Raw genomic sequence first — 18,376 nt, forward strand, 5'->3', positions numbered from 1 at the left:
AGGCCAGCAAGCCTGGTCCCCAAGCATTTTGAAATTTCAGCTAGATTCAAGGGCTGGGTGACTAGGAAGTGGGGTGAAGCTTGGGAATGGGTGAAAAATGATCCTGTGGAAGGAGCCAGTCTGATAACCCAAATGGGAACTGTCAGGTAGGCCCTTGTTGCTGTTGCTATGAGTGCGTGGGAGCACTGGGTGTCCTTAGGAAATCCCTATTTATTTTATCGTGGTGGTTCATTGTTATTATTACTTAAGGAAGGGTCTTGCCCAGGCTGACCTGGAATTCACTGTGTAGTCTCTGGCTGACCTTGAACTCAGCAATCCTACTTCTGCCTCCCAAGGGCTGGGATTAAAGGTGTCTGCCACCATGCTCGGCTTGGAAACCCCTAGTTGTGTGTGTGGCCATGCATGTGGAGGTCAGAAGACAACCTTGAAGTGTTAGTCCTTACCTTCCAACCTCATCTGACAGGGTCTCTTGTTTGCTGCTGCTGTGAACTCCAGACTAGCTACAGACTTCAGCTGATTCCACCTCCCATTGCCACAGGCACATTGGGATTACAGATGTGCAACATTGCATCAAGCTTAACGTGGGTTCTGGGGATCTGAACTCTGGTACTCAGACTGACACAGCAAGAGCTTTTAACCCTTGGATCATCAGTCCAGCCAGGAAGCCCTTATTGCCAAAGGTGGTAGAAGGTGAGATTCTTAGCAGCACACAGCTCAGAGTTCCAGGGAAACTGGTCCTGATGCTGTGACTGACATGGTGATAACCAGACCTCAAACTCAGTTTGTCTAAGGAGATTGCAAGTTAATCTTGTAAGCTTCTTGGAATTGCCCTGTTAAGCACATAGTACAGCAGGGGCCTCCTAAGTATTTGTTGAACAAATAACCTTAATAAGCTACTAATGAGACCTGCCTGGTACCTTCTTAGGTGCTCTCCTGTTTTGTTTTGTTTTTTTTTTTCTTGTCTGTTTGCTTTTTGGGTGGGGGCAGTATTTTTCTGGGGATATGCTTTCCTTTTCTTTGAAGACGTGGAGAGACCCCAAGGAGCTGGGAGATTGCCCAGCAGTTAAAGGTGTTTGCTTGAAGACTTGGGGAGGAGGAAGTGGTGGTGGTGACAGCTTCTTACTGGACAGGTGGTGACTGGGTTTAGAGATATGCTAGAACTCGTGGTTGAAAATGGCTTTAAAGCTGGACATTGTGGCACATGCTTTTAATTCCAGCATTCAGGAGGCAGAGATAGGTGGCTTGTTGAGAGTATGTAGTCTCAAACAACCCAATTAAAAAATTGGCTATGGAGCTGGGTGTGGTGGCGCACGTCTTAAATCCCAGCACTAGGGAGGCAGAGGTAGGAGGATCGCCGTGAGTTCAAGGCCACTCTGAGACTATATAGTGAATTCCAGGTCAGCCTGAGCTAGAGTGAGACCCTACCTCAAAAAAAGAAAAAAAAAACAAAACAAGACAAAAAACAGGCATGGGGCCTCAGGAGATGGCTCAGTGAGTGTAGTGAGTGAGTTGAATAGAATGTCCACTCATAAATTCATGTGTGTGTGTGTGTGTTTATAAGAGTAACCTCCTGCCACTGAAAGTGAACTCCAGATGCATATGCCACCAGAGCAGGCAGGTTTTGCAAGCAAGCACCTTTAACCTCTGAGCCACCACTCCAGCCCCAATTCAGGTGTTTTGAATGCTTGGTCCCCAGCTGCCCTCAATTTGGGGTCCTTGTTGGAGGAGGTGGTTGGTTGCAGGTGGCTTTGGGATGTTATAGCCAGCACCCCTTACCAGAGCCTAGCTCATTTGTTGCTATTTTCCACCTGCTGTGGCAAGAAGTGACATCCGGCCTCTGCTCTGCCATCTTTTCCTGAAGCTTCCTCTCTAGACTATAAGCTAAAGTCTTCCTTCCCATCAGCTGCTTTTCTTTTTTTAAGGTATAGAGAGACTTGATGAGATAAAGAGGAGGAGCGAGGAGTTCAGAGAGATCCCACCATGAGGGAGGCAAGAGGGGGTAAAGCACCCCATGAACTGCTTTTGGTTCTGTGTTTTGTCCTAGCAACACAAAGGTAACTACAACATTGGGTATGAGCATTTGTGAAGCAAGTATGAGGGCCTAAAGACCTCAGTTTGAGCTCCAGAAGCATCCATGTAAAAAGCTGTGTATGGGGCTAGAGAGATGGCTCAGCGGTTAAGGCACATGACTGTGATGTCTAAGGACCCAGGTTCAATTCTCCAGGTCCCATGTAAGCCAGATACACAAGGTGGCGCACGTGTCTGGAGTTTGTTTGCAGTGGCTGGAAACCCTGGTATGCCCATTCTCTGTCTCTTTGTCTCTAATAAATAAATAAAAATAAATCTTAAAAAAAAATAAAAGTTGTGTATGGGGCTGGAGAGATGGCTTAGTGGTTAAAGCACTTGCCTGCAAAACCAGAGGACTCAGGTTTGATTTCCCAGTACCCACGTAAGATGCACAAGGTGGTGCATGCATCTGAAGTTCGCTGGCAGTGACTGGAGGCCCTGGTGCTCCCATTCATTCTCTCTTTCTCTCTCTGCCTCTCTCAAAAAATTTTTTTTTGTTTTTGTTTTTTGAGGTAGGGTTTCACTCTAACCCAGTCTGACCTGGAATTCACTATGTAGTCTCAGGCTGGCCTCAAAATCAGCAGTCTTCCTCCCTCTGCCTCCCAGGTGCTGGGAGGAAAGGTGTGAGTCACGTCTCCCAGCTTAAAATAATTTTTTAAAATAATTCTTTGAAAAAGGTGGGAATGGCCACACACACCTGTAACTCCAGTTCTGTTGTGAGGGCATAGAGACGGGAGAATCCTGGGTTCACTCGTTAGCCAGTCCGACCATGAAAAGTGCAGCCTTAGGTTCAAGGAGAGACTTTATCTCAAGGAAACAACATGGAAGGGTAATAGAAGAGGATGTCTGATGTTCTCTGGCCTCCCTGTGTGTACCTGAGTGCATGCGTTTGCACACCCCTTCATACATTATACATACACACATCACTCCACACACACACATGCACGCCAAAAGCAAAGGCATGGTGGTGCATGCTTGTTATTCCAGCTATTCAGGAGGCTGGGGTAAGAGAGTTGCTGGGAGTTAAGGCAGCTTGAAGTATAATGTGAGAACCGGTCTCAAGAAAGAAAAAGTGCCGGGCGTGGTGGCGCACACCTTTATTCCCAGCACTTGGGAGGCAGAGGTAGGAGGATCGCCGTGAGTTCAAGGCCACCCTGAAACTACATAGTGAAGTCCAGGTCAGCCTGGGCTAGAATGAGACCCTACCTCGAAAAACCAAAAAAAAAAAAAAAAAAAGAAAGAAAGAAAGAAAGAAAGAAAAAGTGTGGGGTTGGAGAGAGAGCATTTAAGGCTCTTGCCTGCAAAGCCTAAGGACTCATGTTCGACCCTCCAGATCCCACATAAGTCAAACACACAGTGACAAGTGCACAAGGGACGCATGCGTCTGGAGTTTGATCGCAGTGGCTGGAGGCCCTGGCACACCAATTCTCTCTCTCCCCCCTTCTCATTTATACAAGGCAGTCTGCTGGGCTTGCTTCAACCACCACCACAACAAAGTTTGGGGGTGGGGTACTCGCCTGGCACGCACAAAGCCTGAGCTTCCATCCTGAGCCCGCGTAAACTGGATGTACCAGCACACAACTGGAGGTGGGCAGGAGTTCAAGGCCAGCCTAAATCAGGTAGTGAGGTTTTGAGGCCATCCAGGGCCACATGAGACCCTGTCTCAACAAATCAAACTGTGGCTGTGACAGCCCAGATCAAGGGTCAACAAGCAGGTACCTCCACTGGAAACATCTTGTAGTTCGTAAGTGCCCCTGGAGCTGGGGCTTTCTCATTGCTGCTGCTTTTGTTTGTTTCTAAGTAGGGTCTTGCTCTAGCCCAGGCTGACCTGGAATTCACTATGTAGGCTCAGGGTGGCCTTGAACTCATGGTGATTCTTTCTGCTACCTCAAGCCTCCTGAGTGCTTGGATTAAATACATCTGTTTTTTTTTTTTTTTTTTTTTTTTTTTTTTCAAGGCAGGGTCTCACTCTAGCGCTGGGATTGAAGGCATGCGCCACCACACCTGGCAACATTGCTTTTTTTTCTTTCTTTCTTATTTTGGTTTTTCGAGGTAGGGTCTCACTCTAGCCCAGGCTGACCTGGAATTCACTGTGTAGTCTCAGGCTGGTCTCGAACTCATGGCCATTTTCCTCCTTCTGCCTCCCAAGTGCTAGGATTAAAGGCATGCGCCACCATGTCTGGCTCACACCTGCTTCTTGGTGACTCTGAGTAGTAATTAAATGGCACCGTTTTAAAATCACTTGCAAAACTCTGCTTCACTGGACAAGACAGCCCAAAGACGAACTTTCCAGTCTGTGATGCGCTTGCATGGTACTACCTCTCCTTGCCTGGCCGATCATTTCGTAACGCTTGCACCTGGCGAACAATCACAGTATACATTTATTTATGCGCGTATTTATATAGAATGCACACGCTGGGGACACCTCAGTTCCCTTGGGTCCAGCGGCAGGAGGCCAGGGGAGTGAGTTAACAGGAGTGGGTTCTGGGCCTGGGAAGAGCTGCTGAAGGAGTGCCAGGGAAGGTGGTGTGCCCAGGACGTGGCTCTGACCCGAGGCGAGCCTAGAGTGGGGCGTGGCTTCCAGGCACGGGGCGGAGCCTGGACGTGGTCAGCCCTGAGGTTATCAAAGAGAATTAAGAGGTCCTGGGGACCGTCTCCGCTGGGGGCTGTAAGAGGAGAAATGGGGTCCACAGGCCAGAGCTCCTACACGTAGGCGTTTTTGCCGTATTTGCTAAAGCCTTCATCGGAGATGGTGGGGGACATCACGACTGAAGGAGCCTTGTAGGGAAGCCGGGCCCTGTTGGGGGGGGGGGACGAACAGAAAGGTCGGATCACAGGACAGGACGGCCCTGCCCCACCGCCCCCGCTCGCCCCCTCCTCACCTTGCCTCGCGGTCCTCCTTAAAGGCGCAGCAGCAGGTGGAGAAGAGACAGATGCCTCCCAGGATGGAGAGCAGCGACGCGCTCCAGCCCAGGTAGAGGGCGGGACCCAACTCGTACCTGGCTCACGGTGAAGGGGGGTAGGGGAGGTGAGTGCCGCGGCCCTCCCCTCCCAGGGCCGAGTCCTACCCGCTGCCCCACAGGCAGGGTTCCTCACTCACTTAGGTCCAAGAACCAGAGGATTGAAGAAATCTGTGGTGATGTTGACCGCGTACCAGCAGATGGCCACCATTCCGCAGGTCCCTGGGGAGGTGGAAGGAGATGGCCCTAGTGCCCTTCTAGCAGCCTAGGTCTAGGTGTGAGAGGCTCGGGGAAGGGTGGGTGAGGACAAGCCCAGAAGCAACAGTTCCTTTCTCCTATAAACTTTGCTATTTCTTTGGTCAAACTTAGCACCCCAACTCGGCCCACCTTCCTCATCTTTTACCACCGGGCACCTAATCCAAGCCCCCTCGGTCCAGATTTGCTTCGTTAATTCCTGTTCATATCCAGGGAACGCTCTTTCCCCACATGTAGCCCAGGCTGGCCTTAAACTTGCTTTTGAGCTGAGGATGGCCTTCTACTTCGGTTGCTCCTGACTCTACTTTCCCAGTGCTGGGATTCAGATGTGCACCACCGTGCCCATTTTATGCAGAGCGGGGGATAGAACCCAGGGCTTCGTGCATGTTAGACAAGCACTCTACCAGCTGAGCTCCAGTTCTGCCACTGTCCAAGAAGCCTTCTCTGGTTGTGTTACCATCACTACACTGGCTGGGGACCTTTCTGAGCCTTCAGATCAGGCTAACAGGATGGTACCCATCCTGCCTTGAAGACGTCTTGTGAAGGGGATGTGTGCAGGAATAGGCACGCTGGAAAATGGCAGGCAGTCTATTTAGCATAGTTGTGCATGTGCAGTATGTGAACACGTGAACATACGACCTAACACTGATCTCCTAGCCAGGTGTAAGCTTTAAATTTTCTTTGAGAGAGAGAAAGAGAATAGGCGCACCAGGACCTCCAGCCACTGCAAAGGAACTCCAGACGCCTGTGCCTCCTTGTGCGTCTGGCTTTATGTGGGTACTGGGGAATCGAACCTGGGTCCTTAGGCTTCACAGGCAAGTGTCTTAACTGCTAAGCCATCTCTCCAGCCCCGGATGTAAATGTTAGCAGGAAAACACTCTTACGCCTTGAGGTCCTTTCCCATATGTGGTCTGAACCTGACTCAGTGGAAGACCTAGAAACCCGGCCGACAGGCTGAACTACGACACAAGGATTTGAGGGCACAGCCAGGCTGTGAAGAGGTGAGCAGGGCTGGCAGGTGTCAATGCCGAAGGAAGGTGACACAGGCACTGGGAGCAAGAGCTGGAGTTGAGATCCCAAAACCCAAGGGTCTGTGGCCAGAGCTGCCCCGTCCCATTACCAGCAAGTAGGTGTAGGGCCCCTGCGACAGCCGCTAATTTGGCCTTCCTGGAGAGGTCCACGCTCCCCACGTTGATGCACCGCAGCCCCAGCAAGCTTCCAAAGAGGCCCAGGGAGCCCATGGTGATGGCTGCTATCATGAGAGCCCGGCAGGCCTGGAGAAACCCTGTGGAGGTGATGGGGTGAAGACATCAGCCTGTCCCCTCAAGCTCCTCCCACCTACCACAGAGCCCTCCCCTTGCAACTCCTGCTCAGGTGTGTTTTCTTGCTGGTCTCTTGTTCTTAATTTTTTTTCCCCCCCTGTGGTAGGGTCTTGTTCTAGCCCAGGCTAGCCTGGAATTCACTACGTAGTCTCAAGGTGACCTCAAACTCATGGCAATCCTCCTACTTCTGCCTACCAAGTGCTAGGTTAAAGGCATGTGCCACCACACCCAGCTTTAAAAATATATTTTGCGGGGGGGGGATGGCTTGGAGGTTAAGGCGCTTGCCTGCAAAGCCAAAGGACCCAGGTTCGATTCCCCAGGACCCATGTAAGCCAGATGCACAAAGTGGCGCATATATCTGCAGTATGTTTGCAGCAGTTGGTCTCTCTCAAATAAATAAATGAATATTAGGGCTGGAGAGGTGGCTTAGCAGTTAAAGCTCTTGTCTGCAAAGCCTAAGGACCAAGGTTCAATTCTCCAGGTCCTATGTAAGCTAGATGCACATGGTAGCACCTGTGTCTGGAGTTCACATGCAGTGGCTAGAGGCCCTGGCGTGCCCATTCTCACTCCCTGTCTCCCTCTATCTCTAATAAGTAAACAAAAATAAATAAAATCTTTTTAAAAATAAATGAATATTAAAATTTTTTTAAAAAATATTTATTTAGAGGTGGAGATACACATAGAGAGAGAGAGAGACAGAGAATGGGTACACTGAGGCCTCTCCAGCCTCTGCAAGCAAACTCCAGTTGCACGTGCCCACCTTGTGCATCTAGCTTATGTGGGTACTGGGGAATCAAACCTAAGTCATTAGGCTTTACAGGCAAGTGCTTTAACCAGTGAGCCATCTCTCCAGCCCTTGTTTTTAAAAATCTTGAGCTGGGGGCTGGCATGGTGGTGCATGCCTTTAATCTCAGCACTTGGGAGGCTAAGGTAGGAGAACTACCATGAATTCAAGGCCACCCTGAGACTCCATAATGAATTCCAGGTCAGCCTGGGCTAGAGTGAGACCCTACCTCAGAAAAAAAACACAACAACAACAAAAAACAAACAAACAAAACAAAAAACAGTGCTGGCGTGACAGGCATGAAATCACCACATCGATGTTTTACATGAGCACTGAGGATCCAAATTCAGGTCCTCAGACTTGTGTGGCCATCTCCTTAGCCCTCCTTCCTTTTTTGGTCCCTCCCCCCCAAGGTAGGGTCTCATTCTAGTTCAGGCTGACCTGGGATTCACTATGTAGTCTCAGGGTGTCCTCAAACTCACAGCAATCCTCCTACCTCTGCCTCCCGAGTGCTGGGATTAAAGGCGTGCACCACCACACCCAGCCCAACCCTCCTTCCTTTTTTATTTTATTTTTCTTATTTACTTACTTTTTTCGAGGTAGGGTCCCACTCTAGCCCAAGCTGACCTGGAATTCACTCTACTCTCAGGCTGGCCTCCAATTCACAGCGATCCTCCTACCTCTGCTTCCCAAGTGCTGGGATTAAAGGCATGCGCTACCACACCCGGCAAATAAGACATTCCTTGTTTTTTCATTTTGACCTAGGATCTCATGTAAGCCAGATTGGCCTCGAATTTGCTATGTAGCCAGGATGACCTTGAACATCTCCTGCCTCCACCTGGAGTGCCAGTGTTAGGGATGTGCACCACCACACCCAACACCACTGATTTTGGGCTGGGAATTTAGCCGCATCCTCCACCTCTACCTGCCCCATGCCAACGGCAGTCCCCGCTTCCTTCCCTTCTGAGTGGTGGTGAGGAAAATGCCAAGTCGTCTCTGTGGAGACTCACTACTCTATTAGATCACATCTGTGTTCTGTCCTCTGTTCGGTCCTCTTGTAAAATCCCCACCTAAGTGCCTGCCTAGCGCCATGCTGGACACCCCAAGCTGAGTATCTTCTGGGGTGACCAATAGGGGGCAGCAGTGCCCCATAGCAGAGGGTCAAGAGCCGCGTCTGAACGGTGGGAAGCCTAGGCCTAGGAACTCCTCCAGGTCAGTTCAGCTCATGTTCTTTCAGTGCCTCAGTTTCCCCTTTCTCAAAGCTTAGGGAAGCTGTTGGCTCCTCCTCCTGGTTTTGATGATTGCCAAGCACTCCCAGGGACCTTGTAACCCTTTTCTGGGTGGGGACCTGTACATGGGGTTGAAAGGCTGGGCCCTTGCCAGGAACGGGTAAAGTGGCCAGGAGTTGAGCGGCTAGTTGTGAGGCAGGGAGGAGGGGCAAAGTTCTCTGAGAAGATATTCTGATTCCCAGCCACACCTTCTAGAAAGTTCACCACCAATTCTGCATGCCCAGGGAGCTCTGGAGGGCCTATGGGTGTGGGTCCAGTGACCTGAAAGGGGTCAGGAATGCACAGATGGGAAACCATTAAACGACAGGCTGGGCATGATGGCACATGCCAATAATCCCAAGCACTCTATGGAGACTGAGGCAGGAAGGTTTAAGTTCAAGGCCAGCCTGGGCTACAAAATGAATTCAAGGCTAGCCTGGGAAATTTATCAAGATTGTCTAAAATTTAAAAAGTAAAAGGTGGACTGATAATATAGCTCAGCAGGAGAATGCTTGTCTAGACCCCCCAGTGAACGGCTGGGGGTGTAGCTCAGGCCCTGGGTTTAATTTCCTGTAGTGCCAAAAAAAAAAAAAAAAATCCTTTCAGGACTCAACACAGGATTACATGGGGCCCGTTGGAACCCTAGCTTCCCCTCCACCACCTCTGACTCTGGGTGGATTGCCTAACCCTGCAGAATTGTCCAACTTCAGTAAAATGAGATTAGCACAGTAAACACTTCTGAAGCCACACAGAGGAGGAGTGGTGGGTGAGGGCAGGTGTTCACAGATAAGGGAAAGCTGGGCACGGCGACACACACCTGTAACCCCAGCACGTGTGTGTGGAGGGGGCGAGGGCTGAGACAGGAGGATCACTGTGAGTTCAAGGTCACCCTGGGCTACATAGCAAGATTGCATCTCCAAAAAGCGCACACACACACACACACACACACACACACACAGAAAAAAAAAATACAATTTAAAAAATCCCCCCACATGTGCACATGTACACCCCCCCCAAACAGAAGACTAGACAGGGTCTAGGAATACCTAGTCACCTCCATCCCTGCGGGCTCTCTGCTCCAGGACCCCCCCCCACACACACACACACACCACCAGTGAGCTCCTTCACCATTTTCCGGCACTCCCATGCCCTCTCACAGGCCAAGAGCAGCGCTGCCTTGGACAGCCCCTCTCCAGTGACCAGGTTCACTGCCCTCTGCATGGCAAGGACACAGGGGGGTAGCCACCTCCAGGCTTCCTTCTGAGCAGTCACTGCTATGGAGTGGTTGCCCACATCGGACTCAGCTTTTCCAGGGGTTGAGGTGAAGAGGCACTTGCCCAGCACGCTGCAGGCGCCAGAGAGATGGCTAGAAACACCACACTCCTGCAGCTGCCTTGGGGGAGGAGGAAAGAAGTGGGGCACACGAGAGATTCACGAGGGGCTCTAACTGCTCAGAGCATCTCCCAGGTTCATGGGGCCATTTCCTGGGGCCCTGCTTCCCACCCCAGGCTGGAAAAGCAAGCCCAGGACCTGGGAAGGGGTACCCACTGATGGCTCATGGTCTATGTGGTGTGGAAACTCCCCGGGAAAATGATGAGGATGAGGCAGGAGGAAAGAGAAGTAGCTAGCAGTGAGGCACCTGAGCCCAAGTTAGAACCGCAGGTTGCAGCCTTCTAAGTCCCTCAAAAAACACCCTGCGAGGGCTCGGAGAGATGGCTCAGTGGTTAAAGGCACTTGCTTGCAATGCCTGATGACGCAGGTTCGATTCCTGTACCCACACAGAGCCAGGTGCGCAAAGCAGCGCATGCATCTGGAGTTCGTTTGCAGTGGCACTAGGTCCTGGTGTGTCCATTCTCTCTTCCACTCTCTGCCTCTCACCTCTCTCTCCTCTTAAATAAATAAGTAAAACTATTTAAATTATAATTAACATAAACACCCCAACAACCTCAAAAGCACAAGCACACATGCATGTCCACACACCACCCACTCAGATTCCAATGCGAGCAGCCCGTATCTGGGTCCCTTTGGATCCCAGCAGGGCAGGGAGGCCAGCACCAGAGTGCTACTGGGACTGCCGAGAGTCTGAGACACAGTCCTGTCCTCACCTCGACAATGCGGCTTGCAATCCCATCCTAGAGTAAAACACTGACGTGTACGTTCAAGATCGATGACCGCCAATGGGCCAGCACCATTGCGAGTCCTGCTCTTGCAGATGGATGAGATGGAACCTCATTCCATCACTCTCCGGACGCAGGTGCTGCACCGGGCAGCTGGACCGGGGTGCCCACTCACCTAACCACTTCTGGAGGGTCCCACTAAAGCAGAGGGATCATGTTTGACAAGGCCTCTCTCCAGTTCCGTCTTGAGTCTTGACCCCCTTGGCACGCCTAGACACAAGTACTAGGGGCCTCGTTTTTGTATCTTCCAAGGCCAGATCAAAGGCAGCAGCTGCCTGCTCCCCGGGGGAGCTCTCCAGTCCCCTCCTTGCACATCCCTCTGCTAAGGGGGTGGTAGTGGTGGTGGAGGGGAGTGCTCCCTACTCCTTACCAGACAGGGCCAGCATGGACGGGAACTCCCAGCAGTTAGAGACTCCCATGGAGTCGGTGGCACAGGACTGCCAGAGGTTCTCGTAGATGGTATTGGTGGTGATGACGCTGCCATGCACGGTGCTCACTCGCCAGTAGTTGTTTGCCAGAGTCAACCCCAGCATCAGCAGCCCCAGGGCTGCCATGAAGAAGCCGAAGATCTCCACTGCGACTGGCATGCTGGGAGATGCTGGCCCCGTGGGGCTGGAGCCCCTAGGCCAGGGGCAGGGATGGCGCTCCGGGAGAACTTGACAGGGGGCCTTGGGCTCAGGAGGGGTGTTAAGGCAGCCTGGGGAGGGAGAAGGGCAGCCAGCCGTCCAGCTGCGGCCTCTTCTTGCCTCCCTCTGGGCTCTGGTCTATCTGTCTGAGGACTGTCTCCGGGGCTCTCTGCTTCCAGGCAGGTCAGAGGAATAAGCCAAGCCCCGCTTGCTCGCTCGGCAGCTGTTGACGGTGATGGAGGGAAGAAACGGGCCAAAAGTCCACCCCCTCCCCCAGCCTGGGGCTGGCCAGGACTCCCCGCCCTATGACTGTGGGGGGGGGGGGAGCTGACTTACCCGAGAGACTAACGGATATGGCCAAGGAGCAGCCCTCAGGGGAGCCATCAAGGACCAAGGGGAAGTGGCCTTCACTGACTCAGCTGTCATTGGGGCCAGAGAGGGGAATAACAGGGACAAGGAGGGAAAAGGGGACAGAGAGGCCAGAGTGACAAGGGAGAGAGATTACACCCCAACAGGTCTACCACGGCCTTCCTTGGATGGAGAGCGTGGACCAGCCTTTCTGGATGGAGAAGGCAGCCTAGGACGCTTGAAGAACCAAGGGTTGGGACATCATCCATCAGCTCTAGTGCTTCACGCTAGACTCCAACAGTTTATCAAACGATCATTTTTGGCTCCCTCAGCCTTGTTGACATAACGCTACTGGCTTTCCGGGTTGTGAGGGAGTCGGGACCACAGATCATAGCTCCCAGGCACACTCCAATTGCCTGCAGTTGGTGATTATCAGGGATCTGGGTGCCTCCGGTCGAGGTTGTTGAGGTGAAGCCACCGGGGCTGCTGTCCTCCAAACTTCCTGAACTTGAAATGCCCCCTTCTGGAGCCGACCTTTGACTCAGCATTGAGTTTGATCCTGCTGCCAAGGGGCCTGGAGGCGGGTAATCACAGGCCTGGGGCATGCATCATCCTAGGGCTAATCTCTTTACCTCCCACTATAACTTACTGGGAAGGATCACCAGCTCTGTCAATTAATTATGATAAATAAAAGCCTCTGGGTCCCCACCCCTAGCCTGGCTGAGCACCTGTCCCTAGCTTAGATGCCAATTTCTCTGTCGGCAGCTGGGACAGCACCTGCTCTCTCCTGGCAAGTCCAGTCAGAGTGGACATCCCTGTGCCCATCATGGCTGCCCACCTCCCTCTCCCCCACATCATCAGGCTCCTCCGTGGCCCTTTCAGGTGCCTCCTCCTGCCCCAGCAGACCTGGCAGGGACTGTGGAACGAGAGGTATGTGTGGAGGCAAGCAGGCCCGCGCAGAGCCTGGCACAGGGGCTATGGGGTAGACCTAGGGAGGCGGGGCCCCACATCCCACCCCACAGGCTGGAAGTGGGGCCCCCTGCAGCGCTCAACTCCCCCCTAAATGGCTGCTTCTCCACACCAGGTGACCCTGTGTCACCGTCTTTCTCCTTAGGAGCAGAGGAAAGGGGAGGGCGCAGGAAGACAAAAGCGGGGGAAGGGTGGAGGTTTTTGGAGGAAGCCCAGTGGGGCCCCCCTGGAGTGGAAAACTCCAGGGCAGCTGAGTGGGTCAGAGGAGACCAGAGTCTTAAATTCCAGCCTGCCCCCGGAACAGCCCTTCCCCGCCCGGCTCACTGTCAGGGTTCTGGGGCCCTGTGCTGTCTGTCCACAGCTGCTCCCTGGGCAGTGGCTTCAGGGAGAGGGAGGAAGGAAGGGTGTGGGCTGGTCGGCTCACCGGACAAAGGAGAACCCACGCGAGCTTGAAGGGTGGGAGCAGGAAAAGACCACGGGTGGCTGCCCTGGTGCACCCAGTGACCCCACCTCTCCCTCAACACAGGCTCGGAGGTTCCCAAGCCACAGCCCAATTTTATTTACACACATCCCAAAGCACATGACTTGGGGCTACACAACAGGTCTCAGGAGTGGGGGTTGAAGTTCATGGAGGACTTGGAGGGGGATGACAAGGGTGAGGGAAGACTAGGCAAGGGCCAGCAAGGATGGACAACACTCTCTTCCAGTGTCCCCCATGGGCTCCAGGTCTGCACCCCCCCCCCGCAGCGGGGGGACTGAGAGCAGGTGCGGCCACCTTCAGGATTTGGACTTAGACACAGCCAGTCCGATGAGTCCGGCCAGTCCCGCCACGCCCAGGGCCATGCCGCCAACGATGGCCATGCCTACAAGTCCATCTGGGGAAGGGAAGGGAGGGTATCAGCAGCTCAGCCCCGAACCCCCACCTTCAGAGTCTGGAAGGTGGGGTTTGAGAAGACACTGGGGGTTCTCATGGGCTCGGGCATTGGGGGGTGCAGTAGAGGAAGGGGATTTCATAAGGGTGGAGGAGCTCATCACCTTTCTTCATGGCCTTGTCTATGAGCCGTTCCAGTTCCTTGGCCTGGTTGTTCTGGGGCTCCGTCTGCAGTAGCCCTCGCACATACTTGAGAGCTTTTTCATATTCCTGCATTCAGGGGAAGACACACCCCACATCATATGTACCCCCCCAGGATTCTGGCACCTCTCCTGCCCACAGGAGTGATGTCTTTCTCTGGCCCTGGCTCCTCCCTCTACCTTCTCTCCGCCTCCCACCCCACCTGCCCCCATTCCAGCCCCACCCAGTGGAATAGAGTCCACAAACAGGCCAGCTGTGGGGGTGTGATAAGCCAGGGGAGATAACAGCCCAAGGCGTGGGGCTGCACTCCAATCCTGACGTCACCATGGTCCCCACACCCTCAGCACCCTGATCCTCTCTCTCACCTTCCCTCAGAGCTCTATCCTGGGGTCACCCTGCATCCATGAGCACAATGTTACCACTGCCCGCTGTCCTTCAGCTTCCTCATGGCCAGAGGTCTGCCAGGGGCACCAAGTGGGGAGGCGGAAGACAGGAACCATCACCTTACCTTGAGTCTGTAGTTGCCCACGGCCAGGTAGAAGACATAATCCCGTTGTTCCTCTTTGCTCCCTTTGGGCAACAGCTCTGGGGAGGGGAGGGGAGAGAAGAGGGTGAAAGAGTTTCTCTCTTCCTAACACTATGTCCCACAGATCCTGCCACTCTGATTCTCTTTGGGACCCTGGAAAGGCCTCCATGGCAGCTCCCCTCACTCTTGCGTCCTGGTCACAGCCCTAAGGCAGCATGGGCTGGGGCTGCCCTATGTCTGGGATAGACACCCTGGAACCAGAACTCCAGTTATCTGTGGGCCAGCAAAAATCAAGGCACTGGAGAAGTTAAAAGGCAGCTGTGAGACTGAGGTTATGGCTCAGCAGTTAAAGGCAAAGCCCGACCACCTGGGTTTAATTTCCCAGTGCCCACATAAGGCCAGACACACAAAGGGGCAGGAGGCTCTGGCATGCCCATTTTCGTTATCTCTGTCAAACAGAGATGGCTCAGTGGTTAAAGGTGGTTGCTTAAAAGGCAGCTATATATCTCACTGCAATTACCTTCTGACTTTTAAAATTTTATTAATTTTTATTTATTAGACACAGAGAAAGGGAGAGGGAGAGAATTAGTGTATCAAGGCCTCTAGCCACTGCAAACTCCAGATGCATGTGCCACCTTGTGCATCTGGCTTACGTGGGTCCTGGGGAATCAAACCTTAAGCTTCCCAAGCAAGTGCCTTAACCACTGAGCCATCTCTCCAGCCTTCCACCTGCTTTTTTTCCCACTTGTTTTGGAGGGGTTGAGACAGGGTCTATGTAGTCCATGTTGGCCTTAAACTCACAACCCTCCTGCCTCAGCCTCTCAAGCGCTAGGGTTACAGGTGTATGGTACACGGTGGGCCTGACTCTCTTAGTTGGGTGAACTCCCAGAGGCTTAGGTGCCCGTGGTACTCGATGTATCTGGGTTTGCTGCTAACTAGTTCTGTGGTGTAGAGAGCGTCCCATGTGTCTGCACTGCGTCCTTACTGAGACTGACAATGCTGGGACCACCCTTACTGGCATGGTCTGCCACAGCCAATACTGAACAATCCTGACTCGTGTGTGTACACACATATATACAGGTGCATGTGTGCATAGGCCACAGGACAGACTCAGTTACTCAGGTATGAAGCCTCTCTCTCTCTCTGTTTTGGTTTTGGTTTTTCCAGGTAGGGTCTCACTTTAGCCCAGGCTGACCTGGAGTTCACTCTGTAGTCCTAGGGTGGCCTCGAACTCACAGCGATCCTCCTACCTCTGAGACAGGGTCTCTTGTTCGTCTGGAGCTGACTAATTAGGCAAGATAGAATGTCTGGCCAGAGAGCTCTTGCCCAGCACTTCACATGGGTACTGGGGATCGAAGGTGGTCCTCTTGCTTGTGAAGGAAGCGCTTTATCGACTCATATTTCCCCAGTCCCCACAGTATTTCCCATCTGAATGAATTCAGGGGCGTGGAACTCTCATCCCTTGCTGCAGCACTAGAGGTGGCAGCGCTGAGTGAAGCCAATGGCAGTAGAGGGCAGACCACTGGCCGTTGGGAAGGAAGGTTGGGGGGCCCAGCGCCTCACCCTCCAGCAGTGTGATGCCTCTACGGATGTCATCATTGTACTTGCTCCGCACCAGGCACCAGGCGTACTCAAACTGCGTGCTCTTGGACACTGAGCCGGCTGCCTGCTCGGACTGAAATTTCTTTTCAAACTTCTGTCACAGGAGAGGAGAGGAATTATTTAGAACGGAAGGGCAACGGCTGTTCTCTATCTGGACTTGGTGCCCAGGCCGCACTTAGAGCCCCGTCGTCTTGTCTCCGCCCCCTTCCCCTTAGGGATCTTAGGACCCGGGCACTCCAGCTTCTGTTATCGCCATCCCCGGGACCCAGGCGTTCTGCTCTCTGCATAGAAGCCTCCTCCCCCACCCTCCCCTGCGTGGTACCGAGCGGAGATGCCACCTGGTGGCAGCTGCGGGCACCACTCCCGGAGCAGCTGACCCAGAATGACTGAACAGTAAACACACTGTCCCGAACTGCTCAACAACATCCCACGCGATCCTCGCCCGAGTCCGCTGACCCAACTGGCCCCACCCCGCCGGCTTTGGACCTTAACTTATCTGGAAAAAAAAAAAAAAACACCGGAAAAACACGGCTACAAAGACTGAGATCTGGCATGCATGAACTTAGCCCCGTGCCGAACTCAGCACTACGTGAAAGGTTATAATGGTGTTCCCTCACCGCTGAAGTACCGTGAGTTCCACCTCTGCACAAACACGGAACCCATCAGCCTTTCCAATGCCAGACTCCAGGCCTCAGGTCGGAGGCTCAAGAAACTACAACTCCCATCAGCGCCTTGGGGCAAAGAGCACATTCTAGGAAGGCGCCTGGAGCCGCAGAGGCTGTTGGGAATAGTAGTTCGGTTTCCTCAGGTTTTCTAGGCTAGGAGAGGGTTTCTCCTCTGCGTCTCTCCTCAGCACCCGCCTCCTCCCTAAGCCTTTTTCGGGGCCGGGCCTCACCTTCAGATCCTCCACAGACACCAGATCGTTCAGCACGGCCTCCATGGCCACCGGCCCTGCAATCCTCACACCACAGTCCCTACAGTGACAAGGTCTCCATGGTCCAGTAGCAGAGGCGGAGAGGCACTTCCGGCGCTGACCTGCACAGGCCCCGCCTCTTCCTCCTTGTGTAGTTGGGCCGGAGGGGGCGCTGGCGCGCATGCTCGGACCAATCTCCCTAGCGCCCTAGCTTGTCTTCTGTCCTCTTCCTCCAGGAAAATTTGAACTTAAGACTTTTTTTTTTGAGGGGGGGGACCCCCAGGCTGAAAGAGCGTAAAGAGGATGGTGGGGGGCTGGAGAGATGGCTTAGCGGTTAAGCGCTTGCTTGTGAAGCCTAAGGACCCCGGTTCGAGGCTCGATTCCCCAGGACCCACGTTAGCCAGATGCACAAGGGGGCGCACGCATCTGGAGTTCGTTTGCAGAGGCTGGAAGCCCTGGCGTGCCCATTCTCTCTCTCTCTCTGCCTCTTTTTCTCTGTGTCTGTTGCTCTCAAATAAATAAATAAAAATTAAAAAAAAAAAAAAAAAAGAGGATGGTGGGATTCCTAGCAGGGATGACATTATGTTAGGGACCAGTCTAACGCTCCCCCAGAAATCTAGGATTCTAGAGGCTACTAATTTCACTTTTTGCAACAAAATTCTAACTGTACTAGGGTTCCTAGGGCCTCTGTTGAATCACGCTGTTCCATTACGATCTGCTACTCATAACCCCAAAGAATGGGGCACATGAACAGCTGCTGTCCCAGGGTCCTGGCTTCCGATATAATTTAGCTAAAACATTTTATGAGCATACCTGAGGATTTTGCTTCATGAGCAATGAGTGTGGAAGCTAAGCATGAAGGAAGGAGCAAGGCAGAAATGTCGCTTCTGGGGCTTGTATTCAGTGATTGGTGGTGGTGGTGGTCTCCATTCTAGCCCAGGCGGACATGAAACTCACTGTGTAGTCTCACTGGCCTTGAACTCACAGTGATCCTCCTACCTCTGCCTCCTGAGTACTGGGATTAAGGGGGTGAGCCACCATGCTGGTCCTCCAGTGACTTAAAATTTGTTTAAATTTAATTGTTATTTATTTGAGAGAAAGAGGCAGCCAGAGACAGAGAGAGAGCGGGGGGGGGGGGGGGAATGGGCATGACAGGGTCTTCCTCTCAGGACCTTCAGCCACTGCAAACGAACTCCAAACACTCTGCTACGTGGGTCTTGAGGAATTGAAGCTGGGTTCTTTAGCTTTGCAGGCAGGCAAGTGCCTTAACTCCAGCCCTCCAGTGACTTACAAAGAAACAAACATTTTTATATTTGAGAAAGAGTGAGAATAGGCATGCCAGGACCTCTTGCCTGTGCAAATGAACTCCAGACGCACGCACCACTTAGCACACATATATGGGCACTTATCTATATAGGCACTGGGGAATTGAACCCAGGCTGGTAAGCTTTGCAGGCAAGTGCCCTAACCACTGAGCATATCCCCAG

The 18,376-nt window shown here is 52.8% G+C and overlaps 2 protein-coding genes across 2 annotated transcripts; both read right to left on the minus strand.

Annotated features, from left to right (window-relative positions):
* Nucleotides 1-4,430: 4,430 nt before the first annotated feature.
* Nucleotides 4,431-12,237, minus strand: Cldn15 (claudin 15). The gene is made up of 5 exons (XM_004666199.2): nt 11,204-12,237; nt 6,403-6,567; nt 5,168-5,249; nt 4,950-5,066; nt 4,431-4,864 (listed from the first exon to the last, which is right to left on the minus strand). Exons 1-5 carry the CDS (start codon nt 11,418-11,420, stop codon nt 4,771-4,773), a joined length of 675 nt encoding a protein of 224 aa, XP_004666256.1. The 5' UTR covers nt 11,421-12,237; the 3' UTR covers nt 4,431-4,770.
* A 1,074-nt stretch (nt 12,238-13,311) lies between these two features.
* Nucleotides 13,312-17,026, minus strand: Fis1 (fission, mitochondrial 1). Its single transcript, XM_004666290.3, has 5 exons — nt 16,872-17,026; nt 15,938-16,070; nt 14,357-14,433; nt 13,812-13,917; nt 13,312-13,651 (listed from the first exon to the last, which is right to left on the minus strand). The coding sequence occupies exons 1-5, from the start codon at nt 16,914-16,916 to the stop codon at nt 13,554-13,556; spliced, it is 459 nt and encodes a 152-aa protein (XP_004666347.1). The 5' UTR covers nt 16,917-17,026; the 3' UTR covers nt 13,312-13,553.
* Between the last annotated feature and the right edge of the window lie 1,350 nt (nt 17,027-18,376).

The sequence above is a fragment of the Jaculus jaculus genome, chromosome 2 (assembly GCF_020740685.1).
Source record: "Jaculus jaculus isolate mJacJac1 chromosome 2, mJacJac1.mat.Y.cur, whole genome shotgun sequence".
Lineage (NCBI taxonomy): Eukaryota > Metazoa > Chordata > Mammalia > Rodentia > Dipodidae > Jaculus > Jaculus jaculus.